This window comes from Scyliorhinus canicula, chromosome 4 (genome assembly GCF_902713615.1).
Source record: "Scyliorhinus canicula chromosome 4, sScyCan1.1, whole genome shotgun sequence".
In the NCBI taxonomy this organism is placed as follows: Eukaryota; Metazoa; Chordata; class Chondrichthyes; order Carcharhiniformes; family Scyliorhinidae; genus Scyliorhinus; species Scyliorhinus canicula.
The window spans coordinates 172019398-172031152 of record NC_052149.1 but is presented as its reverse complement, the minus strand read 5'-3'; the positions used below and the strand labels follow the sequence as shown (position 1 = coordinate 172031152).

The 11755-nt window shown below is 50.6% G+C and overlaps 2 protein-coding genes across 4 annotated transcripts in view; one reads left to right on the top strand and one right to left on the bottom strand.

Annotated features, from left to right (window-relative positions):
- The window catches only part of sh3pxd2b (SH3 and PX domains 2B), a 338186-nt gene that overhangs the window by 36889 nt on the left and 289542 nt on the right, over nucleotides 1-11755 (bottom strand). The window lies entirely within an intron of this gene.
- LOC119965166 (EF-hand calcium-binding domain-containing protein 9-like) overlaps nucleotides 7749-11755 on the top strand; it is a 583421-nt gene continuing 579414 nt past the window's right edge. Inside the window, exon 1 of one of the 2 annotated variants that reach the window (XM_038795543.1) lies at nucleotides 7749-7820. In XM_038795543.1, coding sequence (XP_038651471.1) covers nucleotides 7799-7820 — 22 coding nt within the window. In that variant the 5' untranslated portion in view covers nucleotides 7749-7798. Of the gene's footprint in view, nucleotides 7821-9410; nucleotides 9643-11755 lie in introns of those variants that run through there. The other variant, XM_038795542.1, reaches the window with a different exon arrangement.

Here is an 11755-nt window from a genome sequence, read left to right as displayed (position 1 = left end):
TGGTCACCGTGGGGGCACCCCCCCGGGGTCAGATCGCCCCCCCCTCCCCCCCAGGACCACAGGGCCCGCTCGCGTCGCCTGCTCCCGCCGGCACCAGAGGTGCTCTGATTCCCGCCGGCGGGAACAGCCTGTCAGCGGCGGTACTTTGGCCCATCGCGGGCCGGAGAATCGCCGCAGGGGGCCAGCCGACTGGCGCGGCATGATTCCCGCCCCCGCTGATTCCCGGGTGGCGGAGAATTCCGGCCACGGCGGGGGCGAGATTTACGCTGACCCCGGGCGATTCTCTGACCCTGTGGGGGGGGGGGGGGGGGGGGGGGGGGTCGGAGAATTCCGCCCAATGTTTTTATTAAAGTTTTTCAATTCTACCAAATATTCCCAAAAAAATTAATTTTCCCAAATCCACCAATACAGAAAAAATACTAAAAGAACACAAGCTGACACAACACATAAACCCTATAGCAGCGCAATATGGCGGACCCACACCGCGGACCAACCCCGACAATTCCGCCCCCCCCCCCCCCCCGAGATGGCGTGCTCCCGCCAATCGGTGGCCCAGATCACGAGCATGGACGTCCTGGAGGCTCCCCCTCCCCTTCCTCCCTCCAGTGACAGATCCCCCCACTCCCCACCCGGTCTGTAGCCGCTACTCCGAGCTCCCACCGGGTGGAACCATGAGTGAACCATGCCGGTGGGAACTCAGCCAGTTGTCGGCGGAGAATCACCACGTGGAGCCTCTTTCAATGGCCCCCGACCGGCGCCGCATTGACCACCCGCGCCCCCAGCGATTCTCTGAACCCGTGCAGACTCGGAGAATCCCGCCCATTAATTTTGATAGACTGGACCCTACCTTCCAAGGACAGGGAGGTTATCCCACCTTTGCAGATCAGACTTAACTTGACTCACCAGAATGACGTAGTTCAATTTATGGAGTTGGGCCCAGTCCCGGCTCACTCAGACACCCAGATACCTGAAGCTTGATCTGGCAAGGCGAAAGGGAAACACCCCAGCGTTGACTCCCCTCCCCGTGAGGTTCACCGGAAAATACTCACTCTTTCCCAGATTCAACATGTATCCCGATAAAGAGCCAAAGCTCTTCATTATAAGCTCTTCATTATAACACCCATAGTGGTCAATCACATAAAGCAGTAGCTTATGGGGGAATCTGATGCTCCACCTCCCCGCCCCCACCCCAATTATCCCCTTCCACTTTCTCGAAGTCCTCAAAGCCATTGCCAGGGGCTCAGTCACAAATACAAATAGGAGGGGAGATATCGGACACCACTCTCTCATTCCCCTCCTCAGCTGAAAGTATCCTGAACTCAACGTGTTGGTATGCACACTAGTGTAGGTGTTTACACAGGAGACGTATCCACAAAACAAACTTTGATCCAAGACCAAACCTCCCCAAAACTGTAAACAGGCATTTCCACTCCACCATGTCAAACACCTCCTCAGCATCCAAAGACACAGTCACCTCTGGATTAGGCTCCGCAGGCAGAGAGAGAACTACATTTAACAGTTGTCGGATGTTAACCGACAGTTGCCGGCCCTTAACAAACCCTGTCTGACCTTCACCTATCACTCCGGGGAGACAAAGTTTGAACCCCATCACTAGCACCTTAGCCAGTACTTTGGCATCAACATTCAGCAACAAAATAGGACAATACAACCCACATTCCACAGGATCCTTATCTTTTTTCATCAGAAGGGAAATCGATGCCTGCACTAATGGTGCAGGAAGGAAGCCCTGGGTCAGAGAGTCCTTAAATATGTCCATCAGCAACGGGACCAACTATCCGGCAAACTCCACCAGAAACCCATCCAGCCCTGAGGCCTTACCTGTTGCAATCCGCCCTATCGCTGTTACGACTTCCTCAGGGCCTAGCGGTGCCTTTTTGCGCTCCTCCTCCCCCACATGTTCTGGGCATGTCCAAAGCTTAGGGCATTCTGGCAAGGATTTGCCGATGTCATGTCCACGGTATTAAAGGCCAAGGGTAGCACCAAGTCCAGAGGTGGTGATACGATAATGGGGGGGGGGGGGGTTTAGGGAGGGGTGGGGTGGGTAGGGGGGAGATAGCTTTGGCGGGACCTTTGAGTGGAGGAGGGGGGACTGGGGAACTGTGTGTGTAAACCATGTTGGCTGGGTATGGTTGTTGGTTGGGGGCGGGGGGGGGGGGGGGGTGCTATTCACTGTGTTATGTTTGCTTTTGAAATTGTTGTTAAAAATTACAAATGCCTTAATAAAATGCTTTTTTTTAAAAATGATTGTATTTGCTGGAGTTCAGAAAAATGAAAGGGATCTCATACAAACCTATAAAATTCTAACAGGACCAGACAAAGTCTATGCAGGAAGGATGGTCCTGATGGTGGGTGTGTCCAGACCAATGCTCACAGTCTGAGGATATGGAGTAGTCCAAATAGGACAGGAATGAGGAGAAATTTCTTCATACAGAGTGTGGTGAGCCTGTGGAATTCGTTACCACGGGAAGTAGTTGATGCCAAAACATTATAGTGAGCAAGGTGTTGGATGGGATGGCGGTGGTGCTAGTGAACGTTTATGTGCCGTATTGGGATGACCGTGAGGTTTGCGAAAGGGTTGCTGGGAGCGATTCCAGACCTGGACAGGCATCAGTTGACAATGGGGGATGATTTTAACTGCGAGTTGGAACCGAGGGTGGACAGGTCGAGGCCTAGATCAATGGGAAGTTTGAGGATGGCGAAGGAGTTGAGTGGGTTTATGGAACGGATGGGAATGGTGGAACCGTGGAGATTTAAGAACACAGGGGAGAAGGAGTAACCCTTCTTCTCTCACATGTCCAAGGCATATTCCAGAATTGATTTTTATGTAGTGAGCCGAGTGGTGTTGGTCCGGGTGGTGGGGATGGAATATGCTGGAATCATGATTTCTAACCATGTGCCAGACTGGCTGGAGGTTTGGCTTAGCTCGAGGCAGGAGCAGAGGCCGGGATGGAGATTGGACTCGGGGCTTTTTATGGACAATGGGTTCTGCGAGAAGGTGCGGTTGGTAATCAGAGACTATGTGGAGTCAAATCAGAATGGGGAGATATCGACAGCTATATTTTGGAAGGTGCTGAAGACGGTGGTTCGGGTGGTAGGTTATCTAGTTCATGGTACACAGAGATAGGAGAAGGAGGGAGGAGTATGGATGGTTGTTGACGAGATAGTCGAGGAGGACAAGAAATATTCGAGTGCCCCCACCAAGGAGGTGTTGGTGGAGAGAAAGAAGTTACAGGGGCAGTTCGATAGTTTGATGATGGGGAAGGCAGTGGGGCAGCTATGGAGGGTGAGGAAGGTGCAGTACGAATATGGAGAAAAGGTGGGTCGTATGCTAGCCCATCAGCTACAGAGGCAGGCCGCATTTAGGGAAATCCTGAGAGAATGGTCAGGGAAGGGAGAAGTACTGTTGGAGCCGGGGAAGATTAATGAGGCGTTCAGGGAGTACTATGAGAAGATACATTAGGCCGATCCGGGTGGTGAGGAAGGGAACATGGGCGGTTTTTGGATGAGCTGGAATTCCCAGGACTGGTTGAGGAGAGGAGGCAGGTGCTGGAAGAACCGTTAGAGTTGAGAGAGGTGATGGAAAGCATGAAAAGGATGAAATTAGGGGAGGCCCCAGGGTCAGACGGTTACCCAGGGGAATTCTATAAGGAGTTTGGGACGGTGCTGGATCCACATCTATTGGGGATGTTTAACGAGGCACTGGAGAAGGGGGAGCTGCCAGAGACACTGGCTCAGGCCTTGATCGCGCTAATCCCTAGGAAGGGGAAGGATTCATCAGAGTGTGGGTCATACAGACCCATATCAATGTTAAATATGGCGTGAAAGCATTGGCTAAGTTAGTAACGGGGTGGATGGAAGGATGCCTTCCAGGGGTGGTTGTAGAGGACCAAACGGGTTTCATGAAGGGCTGGCAACTTTCTCGTAATATTAGGCTGTAATTAAATGTGATCATGAGGTACTGGTCTCTATGGATGCAAAGAAGGCTTTCGACCGGGTGGAATGGCGCTGTATTTTTGAGGCTTTGGGGAGGTTGGGTTTGGTCTGTGGTTTGTGACATGGAGCCTCATGCGTTGCCTCCTTGGCACCTCCTCCTTGCCCTGTCGGGCAGCCGGCTCGCCATCCTGGGTGGTTGCCTCCTGTTCCTCTGGAGCAGACTCCACTGCTGCAGCTTCCTCCTCCTCGAGCAGCTCCAGCACGTACAGCTGCAGGAATCGCCCTGTGGTGACGAGCAGGAAGGCCACCATTTCTGATTGAATTCCAATATCCATTGTCTGAAAGGGGTGAAAGGCCGACATGTTAGCTTAGTGCGTACAGCCGTGCCCAACCAGGTCCACCGGGCTACATGGTGCCCTTGGTTGGCAATGCAGGCTCGACCCCTGCATGCTCCCTCCCCCCCATTCCGCACCCCTGTCCCCCTTGGTGCCTGGCACCATGGGGACTTTTGCCCTGCCAGGAGTACCATTGGCTGGCGCCGTCCTTGCTGGTGGTACACTCCACGGCAGCAGTCCGATGCCCCCCCTTTGTAGAGGCAACTGTCGGCGTACCTCTTACGTGGGCCGCGTGATGCCCCTCCGGTGGGTGGCAGCCAGGGTAGAGGTTATGACGGAGGGTGGGGTGCAAGGTTGGTGGGGTGGAGGGCGAGGTACCGGGGGGGTGGTAGGGTGAAGGCTGGGATGCGGGAGTTGGGGACACCCATTGGCCAGTGTCACTCTGCAGAACCAGGGTGGGTGGGTGGTCAGTGGGGTGCACAGCAAGATGGCTTCCCTGCAGGCTGCGGCAATGGTGGGTCTGTGCCTGGGCACCACCCCAGTCCGTGAGGAGTCACCCCGGTTACACGGCTCATTCCGCAGTCATATACCCCCCCCCCCCTCAGTCCTGGCTGCCACCTCCCCGACCCCCCACCCCCCATCCCCCCCCCCAACCCAGGCCAGCCCGGCCAATGTCAGGAACGGCAGCCCACAGTCGCACCTCTCCGTGACCTACTCCTCTATCTCTCCCTCATCAGTCACGATGCCGGTTTCACGATTTTTAAAAGCACAAGTGACCCTTGCATCGGGAATTCGGCCCATCGGAGACAGAGCATTGTGGAGGCCCCGGAGAATACAGGGTCAAGCCCACTAATGATATGCAAACAGTGTTCACTCTAAGTGCGTTCTGGAACAAATTGATGGCGCTGTTGAGGCGATGGAGAATTGCGATTAGGTATGAAACCGGAGTCCGCTACGAATTCGGCATCGGAACCGATCCTCTGCCCAATCGGGTTTCCCTCCCGTACCAGCCTCCCGGACAGGCGCCGGAATGTGGCGACTAGGGGCTTTTCACAGTAACTTCATTGAAGCCTACTCGTGACAATAAGCGATTTTCATTTTTCATTTTCCTATTCCGGCGTCGGCTGACGGAGAATCTCATCCCAGGTCCAACAGTGCATCCTTTCTTATTTGAAGGACACATGCTGCTGTGAAAAATCTTCCTGAGCACAATCTAGAAACCTTTGCCCCTCTCTGCCTTTACACTACCACTGTCCTAGTCTACATTCAGGTCATTAAAGTCCCCCAGTATAACTGCACTATAATGTTTGCATCTCTCTGTAATTTCCCTGCAGATTTGTTCTTCTATGTCCTTCTCACTAGTTGGGGGTCTATAAACTACACCGAGCATTTAGCTTACTTGGCAGGATGACCGGTTTGTGATGCAGACCAAGGCCAGCAGTGTGGCTTCAATTCCTGTGCTGGCTGAGGTTATTCATGAAGGCCAAGCCTTCTCAACCTTGCCTCTCGACTGAGTTGTGACAATCCACAGGTTAAATCACCACCAGTTAGCTCTCCTCCTCAAAAGGGAAAGCAGCCTATGGTCTTCTGGGACTATGGCGAATTTACATTATCTTACACCAAACAATGTAATTGCACCCTTTTGTTCCTTAGTTCTCGACAAATTGATTCTGTCCTTGAACCCTCTGGGACATTATCTTTCTCCAACACTGCAATGTTTTCCTTAACCAATAACCCCCCTTCCCCTTTCCTTCCTTTCCTATCTTTTCTGAAAACCTTGCACCCAGGAAGAATTAATACCCAGTCTTGCCCTTCCATGAGCCAGGCCTCTATTATTGCCACATCATGTTTCCACAATGCAATATTTGCCTGTAACTCTCCAATCTAATTTCCTGTATGTATTGCATTCAATGACATGCACAGTGACCTCAATTTGGACATCATTCCTATCTCCCTTACTCTGACTTCACTTATTAACTTACTCTCCCCTATACTAGTGTTTTCTGTCCCTCCCAGTTGATGTGTTAGGCAGGTTGGTTCAATGTGGACTGCACTCGATGCGGGGAAGTTAGAAACTGACGTCTAACACAGGAGAAGATCCAACACTGTTTTATTCAACTATAGAACTGCTGTACATATTCAACTGTAGGTCGACACTATACTGATCTGACTGGTGACCTTGTAGTAGCCTGACCAGACTTACTAGCTACCGCATGGTGTTTGCACTTGCTAGCTCGTGGACTCTGATTGTCTCAGTAGCTGGGTCCCGAGAGAGCGGGAAACCTAGTGCTCTCTGGCTTTATAGTGGTAGTGTCCTGTCTGGTGATTGGCTGTACTGTGTTGTATGTTTACTGGTCATCCTATGTGTCAATCACTGCCTGTCTGCATCTCATTATATACATGAGTGGATATTATTACACCAGTATTTTCTGCATCCTGGAATTTCTATTAAAAGTTGTTTTTATTCTTATATCTGGAATGCTGGAAACATTAAGTACACACATGCCGTACTTGACTCTCACAGGAACGATTTGCAATGTGCAGGTACAGCATGTACACTTCGAAATTGCAACAACTTTGTCACTACATACACATAAAATGTAAATAAAAGAACATCATTTTCACTAAATAAGCTTCAATTCCAAGAAATAATAAAATGGGAACAATTGATATTCCCTTGCAAATGTATAATGACATTTTTCACTTTTTAATATTTGTTTGATTGGAAGTAGTCAATGCAAAAGAAGCATTTTTATTGCTCATCCTGAAACTTCTTCTTTAACTGCTGCAGTCCGTAGGTAGAGAATTACAGTGCTTTGATCCAATGTTGATGAATGATATATATCCAAGTCGGGATGGTTTATGTTCAAGAGGGTAATGTGTAGGAAATGGAATTCCCATAACGCTGTTACTCTTGCCTTTCTTGGTGGTAGAAGACACAGCACATGGAGGTACTGTTTAAATTGCTGCAGTACCTTGCTGTGGAGCTTAAATACTGCAGCGACAGTTGATGTGTTATCTGTGTTGGTCTAACATCGACTGCAACTGGATGCAGTGAAACGAGAAACAGGCTTCCGACAAAGGAGATGGTCCAACACTTTTTATTAAACCTGCTGATTGCTGTACATAATCTGCTGTGGGTTGACACTCTATTAACCTAACTGATAACCTCCTTCTGGCTTGACCAGACTAGCTCTCGACCACATGGTGATGATGTTCACTGGCTTGTGCACTGTGACTATCTCAGTAGCCGTGTCCTGTAAGAGAGGGAGAGTCTTAATGCCCTGTGGGCTTTGTAGTGGTGGTGTCCTGTCTGGTCATTGGTTGTTCTGTGTCATGTGTGTTCATTGGTTATTCTGTGTGTCAATCACTGCCTGTCTGCATCTCATGATATACATGAGTGGATATTATGACAACAGTGTCCAGTGATGGAGAAGATGGATATCAAGTCTGGTAGCAGGGAAATCATCTGAAAACTCATCTATGGATGATGCTGATCTGCATGAGTGATGTTACAGCACACACATCCAGGTGAGAAGTAAATATGTTTTTTGCAAAAGTATACTTTATTTGTCAAAGACCTGAAAGAACATTATACAGCTTTCAAATGGCAAAGTTCAATAACATTCAGGTTTTCTACATATGTCACATTGCATTCTTGAGGTGCTTCAATACAATCTGGCGCCAGCTGGTTACCCTGCCAATGCGCCCCCCTCCCCGCTGCCTACCGCCACCCTCAGCACTCCTTACGCCCCCTGGGTCTCCTGTATTGTCACTTCCACCACCCACCACCCCCCCAACCGTCTTTGAGACGCCGGACTGAGGCTCAAGCTCCAGACACTAAGCCCCAGGAGTCACCATCTGCAACAACTGTGCCCACCGCATCGCCAGAGCTGAGGAGGTCGGAAAGAATGATCCGGCCTCCAGACAGAATGAATATCTAACGACCCCACGTCACCCCCGCTGGACTTGATTTTTTTTTAATAGGGGGTGAAGGTATTTCACCTAATGCATGAGCTGTCTGTACTGTCTGTATAATGATGTGACCCATGATCTGGAAGTGATGATACGGGCTACTTCCAGGTACTGTACTGGAACCCGGGTGGGCTCCGCCTCTGGCTCCCCCCTCACCGGGGCCATATATAGTCCGGCCAACTGTGGGTGGCACTCATTTGTACAGCCGACTCTGGCAGGCGAGTTCATGGATAATAAAGTTCTCACGGTCTCACAGTGAATTGACGGTATAACATTCATCTTCATCTTGTGCCAGACTTAGCCTGATCCAGTTCAAGGTGGTTCATAGGGCCCACATGACGGTAACCCGGATGAGCAGGTTTTTTGAGTAAATGGAGGATAGATGCGGATGCTGTGGGGGAAGCCCAGCGAATCATGCACATATGTTCTGGGCGTGTCTGAAGTTGAGGGGGTTCTGGCAGGGATTTGCCGGGGGGGGGGGGGGGGGGGGTGGAGGGAGGGGAGGTGGATGTTCTGGCCTTCTCCTCTCTGGTGGTCCGGAGATGGATTTTGCTGTGATGGAAGGACTCGGAGCCTCCAAAGTCAGGAATGTGGGTTAGCGAAATGGTAGGGTTTCTCAGGCTGGAAAAGATGATGTTCGCCTTGGGAGGATCAATTCAGGGGCTCACCCAGAGGTGGCAGCCGTTCAGTAAGGGGTGGGGGAGGGGGGGTGGGGGGGGGGGGGGGTGGAGGAGGAGAGGAAAATGGGAGGCATGGTGGTGCAATACAAGGACAGGGAACTTAGTACACGGGTAATTAGGAAATAGGGCGGGGGTAATAGGGGACGTTGTTTTTAGGTTTTTTGCATGTGTCGGCCTGTTTTTTGCCTGTGTTGTTAAACTGTGAACTGTGAAAATTACAAACGCTTCAATAAAATATCTTCTAAAAAAATAGTTTTTCTCACTCCTCCAATACACATCACACAATGAGCAGAAGGCCAGCCCTGCCTTCAGTAACTGTGAGATCATTATAAAAGGCTGCAATAGGAATATACTGACAGCTCTATTCCAAAGTCATGCTTTGTGACAAAATAGAATTCATTTTAGAAAATAATTTAATTGATCACATCACAAAGCATGACATCACAACGCTAAAGTGTTCGTTATTTCTGATTGTCACAAACTTGTCTGGACTACTAACTTTGACAGCAGCGAAATTAGCATTTGTATTCCTGCAGTTAAACCTTTCAGTGCCACTATCAGAATGAAATTGAGGCCTGGATATATTTTCAATTTTTTGTTTCTTGACAGGGTTCATGTTTTAATGTCAGTCAGAAATACCGTCGTGCTTTTGGAGTATTTTAGACTCTTGGATGTTCATGACAGCAATACTTTAAATGGTAAGATGTAAATTTCAGAAAGTAAAATTTACTTAATAATAATCTTTAATCGTGTCACAAGTAGACTTACATTAACACTGTAATGAAGTTCCTGTGAAAATCCCCTAGTCACCACACTCTGGTGCCTATCCGGTTACATTGAGGGAGAATTCAGAATGTCCAATTCACCTAACAGCATGGGCGCGATTCTCCGCTCCCCAAGCTGGGTGGGAGAATCGCGGGAGGGCCGGGCGACTCATTTCATGCCCCCATGGCGCCCCCCCCGCGATTCTCCCATCCCCCACTCGGAAGAATCGCCGCTTGCCGTTTTTCACGGCGACCGGCGATTCTCCGGCCTGGATGGGCCGAGCGACCTGCCGTTCGCGACCGGTTCACGACGGCGGCAACCACACCTGGTCGCTGCCGTTGTGAACATGGGCGCCAAAGGCCCGTTTGAAGCTTGTGGGGGGCGGAGAGGGAAGTAAGCAGCACGGCCGTGCTCGGGAGGGGACTGGCCCGGGGTCAGTGCCCATCGATCGCCGGGCCGGCATCTCAAAGCAACGCACTCTTTCCCCTCCGCCGCCCTGCAAGATCAAGCCGCCACGTCTTGCGGGGCAGCGGAGGGGAAGTCGGCCACCGGGCATGCGCGGATTTGAGCAGTCAGCCATCGTGACGTCAGCCGCACATGCGCGGGTTGGAGCCGGCCAACCTGTGCATGCGTGGCTGACGTCACATAGGCGCCGCCGTCGCGTCATTCTCGGCGCGCCGCCTTGACGCAAGCGGCGCTCCCAGCCCCCGGGTAGGGGTGAATAAGGTGAGAGGAGCGGCCTCCGAGGCCATCGTGAAACTCGGCCGAGTTCACGACAGCCTTCCCGATTTTTCCCGGGAGCGTAGAATTCCATCCCATGTCATTTGGGACTTGTAGGAGGAAACCGGAGCATCCGGAGAAAACCCACGCAGACACAGAGAGAATGTGCAGACTCCGCACAGTCAGTGACACAAGCCAGGAATCGAACCCGGGTCCTAACCACTATACCTCCATGTCACCCATATGCCAATATTAAATATGGTTAATCGTAGAAGAATAATTGAGTGATGGCCTGATAGATTTTTCTTAAACGGACTTGAATTAACCCAATTGGAAGCACTCACACCTTTGAGTCCGAAGTTGTGGGTCAAGTCATGCTATGGATTGAACCATACAATCTAGATGGACACTTTAGCACAGTGCTGAGGAAGTGTTGCATTTTCTACGGATTATTCTCCTATTGGCAATGTCAAGCTAGGACAGAACTTCCTCCTGTACTTGCAGCTTTTACTGTGTCAGGAATCATTCCAGATGCAAAATAACTCTCTCCTCCGCCAAGGAAGAGCCCACCATTGCTAGTTGGTGGTGTAATGGTACTATCACTCTCCATCATCAGCAAAGTGATGAGTCATCAATATGAAATGAAAATCGCTTATTGTCACGAGTAGGCTTCAATGAAGTTACTGTGAAAAGCCCCTAGTCGCCACATTCCGGCCCCTGTCCAGGGAGGCTGGTACGGGATAGCAATAGTGCTATCAAGTGGCATTTAGTCAGCAATAACCTACTCACGGGCGCTCAGTTTGGGTTCCGTCAGGATCACTCAACCCCTGGCCTCATTACAGCCTTTGTTCAAACATGGACAAAAGAGCTGAATGCTAGAGGTGAGGTAAGAGTGACTGCCCTTGTCATCAAGGCAGCATTTAACCGAGAATGGCATCAAGGAGCACAGGCTAAACTGGAGTTAATGGGAATCAAGGGGGAAACTCTCCGTTGGTTGGAATGATACCTGGCACAAAGGAAGATGGTTGTGGTGGTTGGAGGTCAATCATCTCAACTCCAGTACATCACTGCGGGAGTTCCTCAGGGTAGTGTCCTCGGCCCAACCATCTTCAGCTGCTTCATCAATGACCTCCCTTCCAAAACTTCCGGTGGCGGCCATGGTGTGAAAGGTCGCACATTTGGCAGCTCCTGCTCGAGGCTGGGTTTTTTCGGGCCTTTTCATGTTTTAGTGTGGCTATAAAGGTGTAGGACGTTTCTGAGGGGAGCCTGATTCCACTGATGGATGGATTCAAAGACCAGAAGTGGGTAAAGAAGAAGGGAGCAGTT